This window comes from Tamandua tetradactyla, chromosome 5 (assembly GCF_023851605.1).
Source record: "Tamandua tetradactyla isolate mTamTet1 chromosome 5, mTamTet1.pri, whole genome shotgun sequence".
Taxonomy (NCBI): Eukaryota; Metazoa; Chordata; class Mammalia; order Pilosa; family Myrmecophagidae; genus Tamandua; species Tamandua tetradactyla.
In genome coordinates, this window is record NC_135331.1 from 47,101,852 (window position 1) to 47,122,955 (window position 21,104).

A 21,104-nucleotide genomic window follows, 5' to 3' on the forward strand; every position below is an offset into this window, starting at 1 on the left:
TTCCTTTTGCTCTAGGACATTGGGCTAATTCATAAGTCTGAGACCTTTGACTTTGGTTAGAAATAGTAGAATATATGCTTTTTTCCCCAGCAAGTGGAGAAAAATGAATTCTTCAGTTTTACTGGTTCTGCAGGGAGAGTATAGCCTAGCTTTTCCTGTGACCCATTCTGGTTGTCCTTTGCAGAATGTATAAATGTTGTTGTTGTATTCTGATTCTGAAAGTGAGACATGTATTTGCTGTTTGATTTACTGAGCCATGCTACCGGCTTCTTGTTAAGTCTGTTGATTATTGACCATTTTATTCTGGTGTATTGATTTAGTGAGTGACAATAAGTTAAATGTATTACTTGATGTTGTAGAAGGATCAAATAATGTGTTCAAAGGAGATGCTTGTAACCTGTTAAATTGAGTTGAATATTTTAGGCTTTTAACAAATGTTGTAGAACAATTAAGAGGAAGTGCAGGAGAATCTGTGAGAGCAGGGAGCATAAAATTTACTTTTTTTTGTTTGGGAGATGCCAAAAATGGTGCAGTTAGGCCTTCCTGGAATTAAGTGGTCAGTTGGTATTTAGCAGATATGTAAGATCTGTTTTTTTTCCATCTTTCTTTTAAAAAAATCAAAGGAGGTAGCACCTTTTGATGCCCGCTTTACTGAGAAAAATTCATTTAAAAATGTTTTCATGTTAAAACTACCTATTACGGGATATAAATAGACATAACAAGAAGGGTGTGTATATGTGGGTGTTCCCGTTTTTGGAAAGTTGCAGAGATAGAAAATTAAGTTGAGAACCGAATGAGTTCTTTTTCAGCTGCTATTGCTTTGTTTCATGTTTCTTAGGTTTCTTTTTTTAATTTTCCATGTAAATAATAACTTTTAAGGTAAGACTAGTATATACTTATTTTCTTTGACATTAATAGTTTGAATTTCCCCAACTTTAGATGATTTGCACTTAATGTAAAAAAAAAAAATTGCTGTCAGAATGAGATCATGGTGCCGTGGTCTTCTGATGAATGCTACCTTTTGTTGTAGAAGCTCATTTGGCTTTAATCCATGGAAAAGTTTTTATTTCCCATCAGCTTCAAGGTAGGAGCCAAACCAGAGTTAAGGAAACATTTCCAGCAGACAAGTTTCTACAGATAATACCAACAGTCAACACACTTTCTTGCATGCCTGCTCTCTCTCTCACTTTCTCTCTCTTTCACACACACACACACACACACACGCACACACACTCACTCTCTCTTCTGGAAATATTAGATGAGGAAAACATATCAAGATACTGATAGTGAAAATAAACTTTCATGTTAATGAAAGCACTACTTATCATATAATATGTACTGAAATTAAATAAAAATTATCTCTTTGGCCTCAAGATTTGCTTGAGTTTTCAGAATCGATTTGCCTCATGAAAAAATGAAGGAAGATCCCTTTCTCTCCCTCTATTAGCTATCTTCCAGGGCTTTCTAATTCATAACCTTTTGCCACCTCTGGTTTATTTGGCTAGCTGATAAATTTTGAAGAATGACACAAAGCTGGAGTGAGCTACACAGCTCTGACTGGCTTTTTTGAAATGCTATTAAAACCCTGGCCTCAGAAGACTCAATTCTGAACCTTAGCAGTAGAAACGTGAATGCTCAGCCCTGAAAGAAGAGAGTGTGTGAGAGATGGTGCCAATTGAACCACTTTGCTGCAAATACCTGTTAGACCCAAACATTTCCCTTTCCAGTGATCAGCCATATTAACAGCAGGACCCTCTGGAATTCCGTGTTAGGCAGCAGCTTGCATGGCACGCCCACTGCATGGCAAACAGCATGTCAGGTACTTTTCCCAGGCTGTTTGTTTATCCTCCCAGTCCGACCATTTGCTCCACTACCAAGATCTATTCAATCGGAATCTCTGAGAAATGTAGATATATTTTCTAAAAACGCTATAGGTAATTTTGATGTACTCCTGGCTAACAGCCACTGTTTTAATATTGCCAAGCAGTTCAGGGTACATAGTGTTTTTGCCATGACTTCTCAATCTAAGTAGGTATATTTTTCTCCTAGGGATAAAACCATCTGGAAATCTTCACATGCTCCAGACTCCCGTGTAGAGCTGGCTTTGCTTTCTCATTAGCACTGAAGATAAATTTACAATCATTTAAGAAAATAACCTTTTCGCCAAACTAGTGATTTCTTATTCAGAGTTAGGACATGGTAAAACTCTTTCATTAATGTCCCCATTAGATTCCCTATTCAAAAATAATTTTCTCTCTGATTACCATTTCCTCTGGCTTCTTTTCCTTACAAATTACAACTTGGTGTGCATTGATTGTGTATTAGCAGGTTTCCATGTGTTGTGTATCTTCCCATTTTGCTGTATCTCCTCTATTAATAGCAATAATCCAGTGATTTTTGTAAAAGGATAAATGTTACTTTTAAAGATTGTTATTATAGTATGTGTCGGGATTATTATAATATGTGTCATTGTAAGTAGAGTTCTAGTAACTCCCCAGAATGTCTTCATAATTACTTAATTTTTGTAGAAATTTTCATATTTTTGTGTATTTTATTTCATTTTATTATCTCCCAATAACTCTTCTCTTTAACTCTTCAGATTTCTAATTGATCTTTATTTGTAGCACTGAAGTTAAAAAAAAAACCAAAACGTGATAAAGAGTCTGTTATAGCTTATGTTTATTTGATCTTCTACCTTTTAATTTAATGAATTTAAGCATAACCAAACTTTTCTGGCTAAAGAAGTGTTTATCCTCAGACATAGCAACTGAATAGTATAGTTTTATGAACTACCAACTAAAGAGATCCTAAATTTCCAAATAGAACTTTAGAACTTCATACATAAACTGTGTGTGTGTTGTTCTAGGAAACAGGGAAAATTGATGGTCAGCCTAAGTTTGTAGTGTGTTTTGACAGCGTGAATGAGTCAAACAAGCAATTTTCCAGACTGTTTAATAGTACAAAGAAAAGGGCTGCTAAGGAAGTCATTCTTAAGACTAACTGAAAAATATTTTTTTAGTAACTGTTCTAAAGAGAAACAGGTCACAGTAGGAAGAAAATAGAAATCTCAAGAAATCTCAAATTACTGGCCTTCTGAAAGTGATTTGATCACTAAAATGTGTATATCTTATGACAAACACCTTAAAAGGATACTTAAAATAATTTAATATATTTCCAGTGATTTCACGAATGCTGTCTTGGAATTCAGCAAGAAATTAACACCGTTACAAGTTTTAATTAAATTATTTAGAACTTTGGAGAGTCTATTTCTTAAACTGTATTTTTTTACCCAGCAGACAAAACAACCTACCTCATCATAAACATAAAGGTAAAATGGTTTAGTTTTCTAAGATTATTGCAGATTTATTTCACTCTGTGGTTCGAAACTGCATTGAATTAAAATGGGACTTGATCGATGGAAAATCACTTTTTTGCTGGTTTACAGGATTCTACTCTAGGTGGTTTGAAAAGATGCATTGTCCAGCAACCACTCTTCACCCAGAGACATATCGCTTAGAGTGGGTTTGATGGATTCAGACCACTGGATTTATTGTTACTGCATAGATCTTTTAAAGGACGTGCTGTAAATCTCGTTTCTAAACTATGACTAGCTCTTACGTCAATTTAAATAATAGAAATAAAATCAATGTAGATTAAAGAACAGACATTTACATACTACAGCCAGCTTCCACGTTGAAAGTGAAGTCCTGGCTGGTTAAGTACACCAGATCATTATGATGAAATTTTCAATATATTTTTGAAATAACTTGAAAGAAAATAGGGATTCAGCTGTGCTGTCGGTTAAGTTTTTGCCAGAGTTACTGTTATAGAAGCATGTCAGTGAGTATTCAAGCCTCTACTACAAGGAATGGAAGTTTAGTTCCATGAAATTTAGATTTAGTTCCATGACCAACTTAATTTTTTTTGTCTATATTTAAGATTTATTTATTTATTTTTTGCCGTTTTAAAAGATCACTCATGCACTGTTTGAGGGAATCTCCTGGGTATTTAGAAATTGTTTTTTTTCCTCTATCACTTTGAACATGGAATTCTAGCGATCCACAGGGGCTTGGGACTATACAATTGGGAGAGTCTTTAGAAATTATGTCGTGCAATCCACTCATTTTATGAATTAGGTAACTGAGGTGTGGTGAAATTAGGGCTCAGTCATATTCACAACAGTCTGGAGGCCAGGATCTTTTAAATACGAGAAGTCACAGCACAAATTGGAATATGCTGTCTTCGTTTTATGAGCATGGCATTACTGACACAGCTGAGAGATGAGTACTGCTCCTATGGTCGAGTTCAGGTGAATAACTTTTTTGATGATACTTATGCCTTGATTACTGTGGTATCAAGGCTTACATAGTAGTTTGCTGTTCAACATCAGGGTCTACTGCTGCTACTGCTGCTGCTGCTGCTGCTGCTGCAAAAAATATATATATGTATATATACATACCTATGTTTATAAAGAAACTTACTGATATAAAGGATACATGACCATTTAAAATAAAAATATGCAGTACCCTATATTTTAAATGCCATATAGCTAATTGATTCTTACAGAATGCTTTCAGTGATATTTGCCAAACTCTTACATCTGTGGCTCACCTGTGGTTGCAGTTGACAAATGAGGGTGGTTCCATCTCTGTGCCCATGAGATGCCCTCATTGTGCAATGATCATTGAAATGACACGTTCTTTATTAAATGGACTTTCTTCTCTGCATTGCCATTGGATGTTTCATGGCATGGATCATATTATACCTGATTTTATAGTTAATTGGTGCATGTTTCTTTTTTCCCACTAGTTTATAAGCTCCTTAAGAGTGTGAGGTTTACATCAATCACCTCTGTATTCCTTCTGTTCACTAGCATGGTTTTTTGAATGGCCTTAGTACTAGCTAAATGTTTAGTGAATTGAAAACAATCTTTCTTCCTGACCGTGACTGAACATTGTGAACAGATTCTATGTGCTTTTGAATTCCCCTTTGGGATTATTTTTTTCGTGCAGTGGTGCGTTTGTTAGACAACACAAAACTACTCATAAAATATTTCTCTAAGGAATCTAGCACCCTTCATTTATGGTGGGACTCATTGAGTTAATTACTCTGGCATAACAATGAATCAGTGCCACGTTTTGTATGTTATCTTGTGCAGGCAGTGCAAGGAAACTGGTCAGCGTTCCCGATATGATGGCTGTATACACAGTCCATGTCTCAGAGGGGAATGAAAAATTGGATGGTGCAGTGGCACAGTTATTTTGGTAACAATATTAACTCCTTGCTCATAATAGTTTTAGTTTGAAATATTGGGCTTCCTTGCAAAATAATGTTTACCTTCCAGAGGTTGCATAGGGAGAAATGATAATACCAAGACGGCAATATTCTCAGTTTTTTTTTCTTCCTGTAAGTCTGCTGGAATGTTGAGAAAACATTAGTGAGCTTTTATGTTTATTGTGAAAGAAACATTCTGGGAAACAGAGTGTAGTGATAATTATTATTGCTTTTATTATAGAATTAATAATTGTAACAACATTACATTGTATTTATAGAGAGTTCCATGAATTTCTGTTACACTTTGATTTCTCCAGAGTCCATTTTTAGGGGAAAAAGTCGTTTTGTCTTTCAAGTGTCAAAACTATACGATGTTGCAGAATCTTCAGCCTAGTTTACAAAAGTGAGCCTAGGCTTCCCCAAACATAAATTGCTAGGCCCTGCCACTTGTTAATTTGCTCATTATATTTTTCTCCTTCAACAATTATTTTAGGAGCTGTAGGATATGAGCTATTTCACAAAGGCCTAAAAAGTTCTCGAAAGTAAAAAAGTGATCCAAATTATGAGTTGGTGCTAGTAGTACTAGCAATTAAATATTTTGATTGAGGAGAAACCTACATTTATCCACTTTGAAGAGGATCATCAGGAGGAATTGAAATTTTAGTACTTCAGGCTCATTAAAGGTTAGAGTGGAATAATTATATAGCTGGTGGCAAATGCTGCAGTCACCACTTGAGTGTTATGATATGCTACTCTTTGAGACTTATTGACCCTCTTCAAGCTGCTTGACAATTGGTAAATGTCGTCCACTTAGAGAATACATTCTGCTGGTCCATTATTTTTGAGTTGTCAAACAGAATATGTTTTCAGAGAAGGTAAGCCTTGGTAATAATCTGAAAAAGATTATTCCTCACTGGGTGCTATAGAGAATCTCCCCTAAGCATGAAGCTATAGCAAGCTTCTGGTTCATACAGTGCTCAAAAGAAATGAGTGTGGAGAAGAACTTGGCACTTCGTTCTTTTGGTTTGTTGATTATTATGAGGCTAATCTAGTTTTCTAATCTTGCAAATTGGGAAATAATTAAAATGCTCAAGCAAGAGCAGATTGAGCCTGGCGTGCCATTCTTTCATCATCATAATTTTAAGGGATCTTTTTAACAGTAACTCTAGATTTTAGGTACTACTTTTATATAGCATACAGTGATATATATATAATATATAGAACACGGTGGCATGCTAATTTTAAAAAATTAGATCTACTTTAAAATGAATGGAAGAGACAGTAGTTTCTATTATACCCTGAGTTGTTGTTGTTGGTTTTTATCTGAATGTCAGTTATCTCTTAAGAGTGTCTGAATCCTTAGCCCTGAACAAATTTATTCTTTTTTAGACATGGTTTTAATAAGGTAAGTAATATTACTGTAGAATGGAAATAAGAAACCGAAATGAAAATATTCATTATTTCAAGGTTATTTTTTTGTATAAAAATGCCGTGATAGGAGAGAGATTAGAATTCTGCCATACCCTTAGTGTAGACCATTAGAGTTAGGTTTTATTTCCTTGTTCCCTGTCTGGAAGCTTTTCTCAAAAGCAGAAACTGTGCCTTAGTCATCTATGAATCTCCAGTTCCTAGCCAAAGACCTAGCATATGCTAGGCTTTCAATAAATATTCCTTTACTTGAATTAAAAAATTAGACATTAAAATTATGGAATATCAGCAGAAATAGTAGCTCCTGATCCATGCCATAACCTTGGCCCCATCCCCAAGATTTTAGGAAACAAACTAATTATAGTCATTACATTTGTAAATTAGGCCATGCATCTTATTGAAAATCGATGCAGTCACCTTTCAGAAAGACGGTGGTGTCAAGGAAACTAGCATTGTATGTACAACACTAAGATTTTTCACTTCTTAACTAACTGCTATCACAAAGATAAAATAATACTTCTATGTCTTTGCTTCAGTCTGATAACTGTTTAGGATGGAAAAAATAGCAATTTACTTAAGTAACAAAATTAGTTGTTTGAGTTATTTTATGTAACAGCCCACAGTGTTGTTTATTCCACTTTTTTTTCATTTTTAATCACTTATTCTGTGGATTTTTCTCGCCTAAGGCAGTGGACTGAAATAAGTGACAATTTTCTGCTGTTTATAAGCATAAGTGTAAAAATCAATCGCTAAATGGACCTAGTAAAAGATGCTTGGGTAATGCTTTTGAGAGAATAACATGAGAAAGCATGTGTATAATAGACTCTCACAAAACTCAAAAGCACCATTTGCATTTGTTTTGCATATGAATTTAATAAGCATAGGCTGTGCTAAAGAATTCACTTGTTCTGTGAGAACCATTTAAACCAGAATTCTGGTGACAGGCCACAGACTGTTGAGAACCAGTCTACATGCAGTAACATTAGTAGACTTGACACATGCCAAAGACTGAGACAAACTGGTTTCAGGATGCTAAACATCTAATCAAACTTGTGTAGCTGTGGAGTTTTTTTTTTCTTTTCTAGTCACCAATTGTTTCTCCTTTATATTGGCATTCCATGTGACAAATAGAGTTTCTATTTCAGTTAAAATTTATCTAAACATACTTATTCAGTGAACACTGATGTTAAATGATAAAGGAACTTTATAAAGGGATAGGATAAATAATTATACTTTGAACTCCTTTATGTATACGCTTGTATCTGTGTACATTAAATAATAATAATCTTATATATACAGTGAAACAATGTAGTTCTGTATTTGGCTTTATTCCCTCCTCACTTTTCTTCAGTGTTCATTTAGGCTCTCTTAAATGTAGGTACTTTGTAAAGCACAGGGTCTGTACAATAGCTCCCCACTCCACCCCATCTCCCTGCCACTAAGTTTTTGTATTTGTTTTCATGTGTATTGCTGACCCAAATCAAATAATTGCCTTGAATTGTGCTTTTGTTTTCAACTTCTCTAGCTGGAAATAAATCCTCTTGCTTGCTCCCTGAGGGATAAATAGTTTAGCCAGAAATCACGTACTAATCAGAGTTCATTAATCACATATTAAGAATATTTTTTTTAATACTGACTCTGCCATTCATAGAAAACATATGTTTCCTTGAGGAATCTCTATGAATTACTTATTCATCCTCATTGCCTTTCATGTATTTCAGCAAACTCCTTAGAAGTTCATTAATTTCATGTATAAAATGACTGTTAAATGTATGCAGAATCCTGTAAGCCCCAGAGACTGAAGTTGCACCTTTTCTTTATTTTACTTGTTATTTTCCTGGGCATATAATTAACCCATCAGTTGCGGGCAGTGGTAGGCTGAAGCTGGCTCGCTGATGTCCTCTTCCCAGCTCCATCTTCAGTGACATCAAGTTGGTAGCTTGAAATTGGCCATGGTGGGAAAAAATTTACATCATGGCAGTTGGCAAATGCTGCAACCCAGAGCTCTCCTCTCACCCAGAAAAGTCAGTTATGAAGAAGCACTTTACCAGTCCCGACTATGTTTACAAGGGCCTCTCTTTTTTCTTTTTCTTTTTTTCTTTTAAGCCTTCTACCATGTGGAATAGCTATGTAGAATTTTATTTCCAGATAGTTCTTTCCATGCTATTTGAAACACTAGAACATCACTCACTACCCTACATGCCAACTAGGAAGCTGGGCAAGTAACTTAGCCCCTGCCTGCCCTCATGTCTTACCTGTAAGATAGAGGTAATAACTGTACTACCCATGGTGGGTGGGCAGTTGAGTCATCTGTCTCAGTGTGCTAGCACACTGCCTGGTATACAGTGAATGGTCAAATACTGCTCCCTTTATATCACGCCCTACTTCAATTAATAGGTATTTCTTGATTCTTTACTAAACACTTAGCATTTTACAAAATCCTAAGTAAGGGTCATCTCTGGAGGATGAATGGCTAACATTTACTATCGGTCATAGTGACCTGTCTCTTAACTCTCTATTCTGCTGTTCCAATCGAGTGTCCTTTGTTCTTTCTCTCTGAATTTTTTTTCCTCCCTGTATGGGTTTTGCAAATCTTTTTTTTTACATTTAGATTTAATTTAGGCATTACCTGATCTAGGAGGCTTCTCACCAGAGCCCTGACCAGGTTGTTGTCCTATTCTTTGCTTCTATAATGTCTCTGATTCAATCTCTATAATAGCATTTGGCATATGAATCGTGAATATGCATCTCCTTCCCTCTGGCTTTGAGGGCAAGGCCTGCCTGTGACTTACCACCTGTGTGTTCTTACTCCTTAGGGAAATGCTGTATGCACGGTGGGTGCACTAGAAATGGATGCTGAATGCTTGTGGGTTGAAGGAATAAGACAGATTTTATATACAGGGACCTTATTATTTGGTTGAAGAGATCAGATATACACGTGTGACATAAAGGTGAATAAGGAAGTGTATTATGTGCTAGTAGAAGTATAATGTATATTAATACAATTGTAGGTTTTCTTTTTAAGTTTGTAGATTATTTTCACGTTTGTGACTTGTAGTAAGTAAGTTTGTTATTTCCATGTCATAGATGTGGACATTTATATTCAGAGAGTATAAATGAATTGTTTAGGACCCCCAGATGGTAAGTAGCAAAGCCCAACCTGTAAACCAGGTTTTGTGACTCCAGATCAGAAATTTAAGAGAAGTCTTGGTTAACTTTCGAGACACAAGCTTACTTGTTTTTGCTGTGACTTTTTTTATTATACAAAGTTTTAGGCATGCAGAAATGTAGAGAAGATATTATAACAACCTCCATCTATGCACCAATCAGCATTTTGGTTGAAGTATATGTGTTTCAGTATTTTGAATGCATGCAATCCTATATGAATCAATCAACATTTTGCTCATCTTCTTTGATTGTTTCCTTCCACATACTTAAACAAATCTCAGACAGTATAGAAATTTACCTATAAATTCTTTAATATGTGTTTCTAATAGATAAGAACTTATTTTAAATATGACAGCTCAATTTCCAAATCTATCATAATTGACAATGATTTCATACATCACTTAATATCTACTTTATGTTCAACTTTTCTTGATTGTCACTTCCGTTTTTAAAGGTGGCTTGTTCAGCTCAGCATCTAAAACAAGTTCACACGCTCCATTTGAATGTTCTGTATCTTAAGATTCTTTTAATCTCTAACAGTCCCTGCTCCTTTCCCACTTCACGTATTTATTTGTTGAAAATTCTGAGTCATTGTCTGGTAGAATGTCTCAGATCCTCTGAATGTAGCTGATTGCTTTCATGTGGTGTCATTTCACTTGTTGTTCTGTCACTTTTAATTTCCATAACCTAGAAATTAAGAGCTAGCATTTATTTCAATTTTAATGTTATCATAATTATAACATATTATGGTTATAATTGTGTGGTGAGAATATTTCCTAAATTGCTCTGTGTGCTTCCTATTGCATCATGTCAGAAGGACATAATTTCACTTGTCCCCAGTTTTAATGATGTTGAGGTAAATAGGTAACTTCAGGTATTGTTAACCTGAGCCACCCACTATACAGCTGTCCATAAGCCTTTTTTTGTTGTTGTTGTTGTATGGTCCAGGAATCAAACCTGGGTCCCCCTCATAGAAGGTGAGCATTCTACCACTGAACCACCCATGTACCCTCCATTGCACTTTGACTCAATAACTTGACTCCATAGTTAATCGCTTAATAGATCTATGATTTTTTTTAGGAATTGCAAAATTGTGACATTTGAATATATTATTCCTGCTGCATTTATTACCTGGAATTCTTCTCTCCCTTATAATAACTAATTGGCAACTCCAAACTATGGTTTCTGTCAGAAAGGTATGGGAAATACATAATTTTGTATTTATCAGTTTCCATAATCTGACATTGCCATTTTATTTGAGATCAAAGTTATATTAGAAATATTCTAACAAATTTTTACAAAACTTGTCTCTTGGGAGAAATTCTCTGCCTTACTGCTCCTAATTATTTTTCTTTTGGGAAATGTATTTCTAACTTTACCTTTCATGGTGCCAAAAAGTCCCTTTTCATTCTTTTTACATTTGTCATAACTATGTATTTATGTATACTTACTCTTAGCAGTAAGAGTTTAAGAAACTTAGTCACATTACACAGGTACACAAAAATACATTATAAGAGCGGAGAGGGAGGAAATGGAGAAACTCAGTGATGGAAGTGGAACTTTATCTGACCTTTAAGGAATAGGTGGAATTTTGATGGACACTCCAGATTATTTACTCAGAAGATAGAACATCTGCTTCTTTGACAAGCATTGTGCTGGTAGCTGGAGAAACAGACACGAGACCTGCCTCTTTTATAGAATGTATACTTATGTGGGTTATTCCCTACTCATGGTATAAAAAAATCAAATGCTTTATATATGACACCTGGTTTTGCATACCATACTCTTTAGTGTCACATATAGAAATGTACAATACAGATTTCAACTAACAGTATTTTTAGGTGACTTTAGAATTCTTGGCCTTCAGGTCAAAATAGTAATCATAAAGGGATTTGGAAGTTTACTTGTTCTTTCTGACCCAAAGGGAAAGGAGATGAGTATTTAGGGCACTGTATGTGACAAACAAGGAAGTTGTTTATTCATTCATTAATTTATTCATTTGTTTATGAGCAGTAGAGAGAATAATGGCGACCTCCCTAGGTAAATAATAAGACCCTGTACTATTTTAATGCAGGCAATTTGAACTCAATTTCACTTGTATTTTCAGAAAGTGAAATGTCTGATCTCTTATAATTTTCATTTTGTCAAGATTTTTTTTTTTTTTTCCACATGGGCAGGCACCGGGAATTGAACCCGGGTCCTCTGGCATGGCAGGCAAGCATTCTTGCCTGCTGAGCCACTGTGGCCCACCCTGTCAAGATTTTTTTATGGTGTTTTTGGATTTTAGAAAATGTACTACATCGAAAGCCTTGGAAACATCTTTGTTTATGAATAGGCAGTATAAATGGGACTAACAGAGACACTTTTCTACAAGAGATCCTGTAAATGTGAGATAATGAAAATGATATAATAATGAATTCACTTGAAAATGTGCTATGTAAATCTGAAGTTATGATTTATATGTTTTGGTAGGTGTGTGATATTATATTGTAAATTTTGTAGTATATTATTGAAACAATCATTATAATCTTAATAATCTCAGATGTTTTCTCAAGAATAGAAGCTCATCTCTTTTACTTATGCTCAAATACTGTGATGTAGCTGTGATGTTTATTTGAGATTAGATAGAAAGGAAAACCTTGGCATGTAATTACACACATTTTTAATTTTTGTAGATGAGAAAAATGGAAAAACTTTACATTCTGGTTATAAGACTATGAAAACATGTTGCATGATATTGTGTGAAGGGTCCTTGCAAGGAGTGGCACTGTATTTGTTTTGCTGGAGCACTTTATCAGGGAATTCGAAGAGGGGAAATACTAAGTCCTTTAATTGCAGTATCTGGAAGATCAACAAATGGATGTTTATATTGTATCCATTGAAAGAATAGTGGCACATTTGACTTGAGGAAATGGCCCAATCTGGATAGCAAAAGAGTTGACAAATATGTTTGTTGGTACGTAAATATTGACTATTTCGACTTTCAGTCAGTTGAAAATGGAAAGCTAGCACCAGGAGATAGTAGTAACATTCTAAAAGAAGTTGGTGAAAAGTAAATGTTGTGCGTTATAAAAAGAATATCAGGGGAAAAACTGACAGAGTAGAATAACAGGAAGATTAGTCACTTCTGGAAGGAAAAAAAAAGGTGGGGGTTGGGGGATGGATGTATTTTAAATAAGAATGTGGAACTGGAAGTGCCAGTGCTTGAAGACAAATATGAGCTAATTGTGGAGCAAAATTGGACGTTTAAAAAGAAATACTATTGGTTGCATTTAGTATGAAAATAGGAAGTTTTTATTAACAATAAACTAAAATAAAAATGGGTAAACTAAATAAACTAAAATACAAATTTTCGATGAGAGATAAAGAAAAATCCTGTAAGAATAAAAGAATGATGTTTACTCCCTGGCTGAACTTACTTGGCTTAGGTTCAGGCAGCAATGTCAATATGTGGGAAAAGAAAAGTATTTCTTTCAAAACAAGCTAGAATTGTACTGTTTTCAAGTGTTAGGAAAGAAAATTGGACATCTTGGATGTCATAGTATGCTATTTGGTTTGAAATAATTTTCACTTGTTGCACATTGGCTTCTCTGACAACTGAAGGTGTAGCAATTGTACAATTATTTTAAGAATTATTTGTATAAGTTCTTAAAAATATAATTTGTAATTCTATATACCACAACAAAAATAGATAACTATCACTATAATAAAAGACAGGGAAAGTAAGTATCACAGGTTTGCGTGTGTGTGTGTGTGTGTGTGTGTCTGTGCATCTGTGTTGATGAAGCTCCATTAATTTCTAGTTTCTACTCAGATTATTAGGGTAAATCATGGAACAGATTTGCTGGACACAGTTCCCAGCTTCTCTGTGTTATTTCATATGTCAAATGGACAAAATAATTTACCTGCCTCAAAGTTGTGCAGTGATCAACTGAGCTAATAAGACACAGACATATGCCCGAGATGGAAGGGGTATTTTGTACCCTTAAATTACAGTCCTATTCCCAAATGAGGAACACAAGTTTTTTTCATGCATGTGCAGGGGACACATGGGAAGACCCAGGAAGACTGACAATTGAAGTAGAAGCTCTTACTGATTGATGATTAATGTCTGGTTTGTATGGAATATATATAGATATATATATAATTGACAAATATAAAATCATTACTCTTCCTGGCCACCCCTTGGTAACTCTAGTAAACAATAAGTTATATAAAATATATTATTTTATGTAAGTATGTGGCATAGATTATTTTTTATCAGTGAATTCATAGAATTAAAGTCAGGTAAAGGTTTTCTTTTAATTTTATAATAGATTGCAATACTTTCATAGTCGCATACACACAATTTGCTGAGGTGAATTCTGACTCCAGCACAAAAATAAAAAAAATAACTGGGTTATTTGAAAACTGCATATTGTTCTCCCTCCTTTTGCTTTCTGTCTCTCTTTCATGTAAAGCCACACACACATTCCCTCCCAGAACCCCCCACCACAACCCCAGCATAACTGCATAGGAAATGTTTATTTTCCAAACGTACAGAAAACGAACGTTATCTCAAACACTGAAAGTTCTTCCTTTTCCTGGTTTGGAAACAGTAAGTCATACTGAGTCAGTAGTAGATTTTCTTTAGCCAGCTTTTAGGTTTATTTAAAGCATAAATTTGTGAGAACGAAATGACTCAGTAATGGGTAATGCAAGGCTAGAACTTTTCACTTTTAGGTCACCAGTGCATTTCTAGCTGTCAGATATTAGTTAAGGCGTGGTTATAGTTGGTGTGTTGTCTAGACTGCAGGAGGAGCTGGGGAGCTGACTGCAATCCAACATACTGGACTAAGTATGATGTAGAGTTGATGCTTATTAATATATTTCTTTCCAGATAAAGATAAATGTCAAAGAGTTAGATGGAAGGAAATAGACCAAGAGTTGATGAGTAAGAAGCAGTTACCTTATTCACTTACAAGTATAACTTCTATTAATATCACTGTAAAGTCAAGTCTGTTAAAATAAGAAACTTAGTTGCCTTTAATTGCACTGAGATTAGCATCAGCAAGAAATAACAACTGTAACTTCAGTGGATAAGTAAAATTATAAATATATATAGGTGACAGCATAAATGAGTCATTATTTCATCTAGTCTATCATATAGTAAAGCCAAGGTCATATACATCACTTGTTAAAAGCCACTGGGCTTTTTCATCCAGGCTTTTTTAGAATTTTTGAATAATTTTTGAGTTGATTCAGTGTTATGATGGAGACAGACAAATTTAAATCTTGCCATCAGCCCCGGAGTAAGTTGAGCTCATGTAGATGCCTAATACACCACAACCTCCCAAGGGATTCTTCAAAGAAGGAAGTTAATTGTCTAGAGTTTGGGTGAAGAATTTAAGTCATCTTTATTCTGTGGAAACTTTTGATTATAAAAATAACCAAGAGCACTCTGATATGCCTTCTCAAGCTATAACATATGGGCATCAAAATAAGTTGTTTTTGCTAAATGCCAGCAAATGGTTGCATTTCTTATAGCTTGGGGCTAAACCCTAGACAGATCATAGGAAACTTCTCCCTACAATTATATTTTCTTTCTGAAGTTTTCATGGTTTCTTATCTTATACTCATGTATATTAGGTTAGGTCCCAAAAAGCTGGAGAGAGCCAAAATCAGTCCAGGAAGCAAAACTTGCTGCCATATTGAAATGGTAGGCAGTATTTTTCATGGGCTTCACCATCCTACATTTGGTGTCCTAGCTGCTTGGTCAGAATGTCTGAGATGGCTCACATGGCTTTGGGTTTTGTGGAGCTAATCCACAAGGGTCTTGCACAGCCTCTAAATACTCAGGCAGGTGCCTTGGTCTAAGGTGGAGTTTTACCTTATCTCCAGGAATGATTCTTGGAAAATATGAAGCTTCTTCTAGGCCTACAATTGTTGTTTGGTGCCTGCACATAAGTAAATGTATTTGCCAGTGATGGGAATGAAATATAAGCATGACTGGAAGCAAATGGTATTCCTCAAACACAGAAGGACAGACATTGTAGTGGTAATAATATTGATGCTGTTAATACTTCTGAAGATAAGATACACTTGAAAATAATATGAATGCTGAATTTGTCCTTGACTACTTTTTTTGCTTCACTTTTTCTATTTTTTTTTTTAGTTTTTTTAAAACATAAAAACATATAAACATGAACATTCTTACCATATGATCATTCCATTTTTGGTGTATAAACAATAATTCACATAATTATCACATAGTTGTATATTCATTATCACGGTCACCTCCCAGAACATTTGCATCAATCCAGAAAAAGAAATATAAAGAAAAAAAGAAAAAAATTCATACATACCATACGCCCTCCGCCTCCCCCTCCCCAATAATCAGCATTTCAAATCTACCAAATTTATTTTAACATTTGTTCCCCCATTATGTATATATTTTTTATCCATATGGTTCACTCATCTGTTGATTAGATAAAAGGAGCATCAGATAAAAGGTTTGCACAATCTCACAGTCACACATTATATAATCATCTTCAAGAAACATGGTTGGTAGAAGACAGTTCTTTATTTTCAGGCAATTCCCTCCAACCTCTCCATTACACATTTAAGGTGATATCTGTATAATGCGTAAAAATAACCTCCAGGATAACCTCTTGACTCTGGAATCTCTTACCTGTTGGCTCTTAATTTTTGGTCGAGAACGTTTTCTCAATCCCTTTATGCTGTGTCCCAGCTCATTCTAAGATTTCTGCCCCACATTGTCAGGAAGGTCCACATCCCTGGCAGTCATGTCCCACAGAGAAGGGAAGGGCAGTTGTTGGAGAAGCCATAAAATATTGGTAACATGGCTGCCGTGGCTGATGCAAGGCAACACAAAATGGCTGACCTGAAATCTGCCCTCCGCCCTAGCAACAACGACCACCAATCCCAGCCCGACACGTGTCCCTGCATGCTTCCCAGCCTGTATAAGCCTATGCACTTCCTGAATAAAGCAGACGCCTTCCATTTTCCCCTGAGGGTTGTCTCCTGAGTTGCGTGCTGTGTGCTCTGTGTCTGTGTGACTGACTCAGTACGGCCGCTTACCCCCAGCCATCAGCTAACCAGCCATCAGCTACCCCACAGGCAGTGAGTTTGCTTGTAGTGTTGGCTGAGAGAGAGAGGCCACATCTGAGCAACAAAAGAGGTTCTATGGGGGTGACCCTTAGGCCTAATTTTAAGTAGGCTTATCTTATCCTTTGCAGGGTTAAGTTTCACATGAACAAACCCCAAGATTGAGGGCTCAGCCTACTGCTTTGGTTGTCCCCACTGCTTGTGAGAATATCAGGAATTCTCCACATGGGGAAGTTGAATTTTCTCCCTTTCTTGCCATTCCCCCAAGGGGGCTTTGTAAATACTCTTATTCACTGTTGAAATCACTCTGGGATTTATTGGGGCATCACTCTGGACAAACCTATGAAGTTTTATTCCCTATTCAATGTTCCATGTAGTTATAGTGTTCAATTAAGCTGTCCACATAAGTTATATTAGGAAATGCACTAGTCAAAATATAAATTTTGTACAAATAAACTTTTTTTGCTTTAGTCTCACACATAAGTTAAAGTTTTAAAATATGAATTACCATCTATTTCCAACACCCTGAAGTATTGACATTCCTTTGTTCTTCCTCATGCAAAAACATTTTTAAATTTGTACATTTAGTCACTGTCATTATACACTCTAGGCATTCCTAGATTATACCATCTCAATCTTTATTGTCTATCTTTCTTTCTGATTTCATTTGTGCTCCCAGCCCTCCTCTCTCTATCATTCTCACATTCAGCTTCATTCAGTGTTCTGACGTTATTGTATTATAGTTAGATAGTATTGTGCTGTCCATTTCTGAGTTTTTGCATTCAGTCCTGTTGCACAATCTGTATCCCTTCAGCTCCAATTACCCAATATCTTACCCTATTTCCAGCTCCTGATGGCCTCTGTTACCAATGAAATTGTCCAAGTTTATTCACTAATGTTAGTTCATATCAGTGAGACCATACAGTATCTGATTTGTTTCTGGCTAATCTCGCTCAGCATAATGTCCTCAAGATCCATCCATGTTGTTACATACTTCATAACTTTATTCTGTTTTACAGCTGCATAATATTCCATCGTATGTATATACCACAGTTTGTTTAGCCACTCATCTGTTGATGGACATTTTGGCTGTTTCCATCTATTGGCAATTGTAAATAATGCTGCTATAAACATTGGTGTGCAAATGTACGTTTGTGTCCTTGCCCTCATGTCCTCTGAGTAGATACCTAGCAATGGTGTTGCCAGATCATGATGCAATTCCATACTTAGCTTCCTGAGGAACTGCCAAACTGCCTTCCACAGCAGTTGTACCATTTGACAGTCCTACCAGCAGTGGATAACTGTGCTTCCTTCTCCACATCCTCTCTAGCACTTGTCATTTTCTGTTTTATTGATAATGGCCATTCTGGTGGGTGTGAGATGATATCTCATTGTTGTCCTTGACTTTTAAAATCTGAGAATCACAGACAACATTTAATTCCTTAGCTAGTAAACATTATAAAGATAAATGGATATGGATTGCATATTATATAAACTCATGTACTTTATACTTTTTTGAAAAGTGGCAGGATGTCAGATTCTACTGTCTCCAGGATTCTGGCCAGACCTGACATTTCTTATTCCTTTTCTTTTCCTCCTAGACCATTCCTGGCAATGGGAGATGAATGGGGGTGGGGGTGGGTGACTCTAATATTCTTTAACTTTGAACATCACTCTGGACAAACAGTAGAGAAGAGATTTAAAACCAGAAGTTTAGAGGCTACATTCTCTGGATCCAGATTTTATCTTTGCTACTTATTAGTTATGTGACCTTGGGCAACGTAACACTCTATGCCTCAGATTCCTCAGAAAAGCATCACTAGAGTATGTAATTGGTGGGTTGTTAAGAGCTAATGGGGTGGGCCCCAGTGCCTCAGCAGACTGATTCTTATCTGTAATGCCAGAGACCCGGGTTCGATTCCCAGTGCCTGCCCATGCCAAAAAAAAAAAAAAAAAAAAAAGAGTAAATGGGCTAACACTTGTAAAGCGCTAAGAACAGTGCCTGGCACTATATATTCAATACAAGTTAGCTATTGTTACTATTATTATTTTGATGCAGTGAACACTGTAATGTATTCACACATTAGAAACATATTCGCAGAAGCTGTATATGTAGGATTTTCATTTTGCCAATGAGGAATTATTGTTCTCTATTGTATAGAGAATGCATGCCTTGGTGTTTACAATTCTTCTCTAATAATTGCATTCTTTGGAAAATAATGTTTTTCACTTATCCTTTGTTGACGTATTTACATTTAAAAAATTCTCTAGATGCGGTTTATATCTATAGAATTTCAGCTCTGGCTAAATCAGTTAAGTAAATGCTTTATTAATGATGCTACAAGTTCAACTCTTGTCTAGCCATATTTTAGCCACCTGTTAAATTGAACAGCACTGGAAAGAAAAGTGACTGTTCAGTGACAACATGGAAATGTATAGATGCAAAGAAGCCATTGCCATTTCTGCAACATAAAGATAATATGACCTGGTATTTCTCCATCTGTTGGGGGGGTTGTAAACATTGTGAAAGCATTAGTGTTTGCAAAAAAGTGATTCTGTACCAGGAAGGAGGTAGAATGTTATGAAAGAAATGCCCTACATTGCATGATGGCATTAATTATTTATGGTAATATGCTTTCTTTCATTATAGGAAATTTTAGGGCAATCCACCTGCTTATTAAGAGTGGGGTGGAGTAGGAAGAGAAAAAATTTAAAAGGTTTTATCAGGGCTTCTCTCTAATAATGTAAAATTTTAAGAAGATGTCTTGAGTAGACTTGGAAGTTTTAGAATTTTATAGTAACAGTCTATTCATCATCTTGTTTGGGAGCAGATTTTAAGTATGATCACAGGGAAACACCTGTTTTGACACTCTATGGGAAAGGTGTAAACATATGGGCAAACTGTGTGTAATGCAGAGTAAACACGAGTGCTTTGGCTAGCATCCTGCAAGGAGATGGGTCTCCATGGTCTGCTCCAGCTTCTGCTGCTGCTGCTGCTGCTCGTATTGCTGGGAAGGAAAACGGGCTGACCTAGCATGTTCTTTACTCTTGGTGCTGCAGCAGTCACGCAGGAAATGTTGTTTAAGGGGAACCTTCTGGATCCTTTCCATGACACCATGGCAAGAAGAAGCGGTATCTTATTTATTGAAGATAAATCATGGCGTTGGCTAATGGATGCTGGTGAGTGAATAAGGCAAATGGGGAGCCAGTTCATTAAGATATTTCATGGGTGGGACTGCTCTCTCAGGGACTGAGAAGGACATGACATCTGTGGAGAAAATGGCCTTTGGGGTTCAGAAAGTTTCTTTTAGAGAAGAATCATAGTTTTAATATTAGTCCTGATCTGTGACCCTCTATATCGTTTCATAAATAAAGTCCACATCTGCTGCCAGCTTCAGAACTTGATACTGATTCTAAATTTTGTGAGTTAGTTCAGTATCTGAAACATAGTTTTCCACGTAATTTCTTAGCCATTATTTCATCTCTACTCTTGCTTTTTCACTTGACCCACAATGAATAAAATACATGACTTTCGGGTATATGAAAGTAATTATCCCTCCCTTTTTTATGCTGGAAATAAGCATCTCCTTTCTTCACAATAGTATGCAGTATAGAATTTTAAATTAAGAAATTCTTAAGCTGATAGGCTTAATTTTCGCCTGGAGAACAGAAATAGTCAATTCAAGATAATTATGGAAGCAAATTAATAAGATATTGGTTATATTAGTCAGATAGTTGCACAAGATGAATATCGGCATTAGCATAAGAAACTTGATTGCTAATATATTTATGTACCAATAAATGGTAGTTTCTTTGAGCATGTACTTTTATTGATAAAATGAAGAAGATGAATCAGTTTTTTCAGAGGTATGCTCTTGCTCTAAAGTTTTCTCTTCCTAAAGCAAAGGCTATTTTTTCACAAATACTAAAATATAAGAAGCATGTGTGAATTGAAATTTGCCTATATATACCTTCCATCTTATAATTTATATCATGCACAACATGTGCCAATTAATAGTTTACATGTGTCTTTCCTTAAAAAATTGAGAGAAATACAAAATGTACATCTTCCGTAAGTTTGGTTTCCCTATTTTCCTTTTCTGTGGTTAGCAGGTATTCCACGAGAA

At 35.7% G+C, this 21,104-nt stretch overlaps 1 protein-coding gene across 15 annotated transcripts in view; it reads left to right on the forward strand.

Annotated features, from left to right (window-relative positions):
- The window catches only part of MBNL1 (muscleblind like splicing regulator 1), a 203,386-nt gene that overhangs the window by 65,181 nt on the left and 117,101 nt on the right, over positions 1-21,104 (forward strand). For 2 of the 15 annotated variants that reach the window (XM_077160820.1, XM_077160819.1), the window contains exon 2: positions 20,038-20,157. The exons of the other annotated variants lie outside the window; for them this stretch is intronic. In XM_077160820.1, coding sequence (XP_077016935.1) covers positions 20,152-20,157 — 6 coding nt within the window. In that variant the 5' untranslated portion in view covers positions 20,038-20,151. The remainder of the gene's footprint in view (positions 1-20,037; positions 20,158-21,104) is intronic. 15 annotated transcript variants of the gene reach the window in all.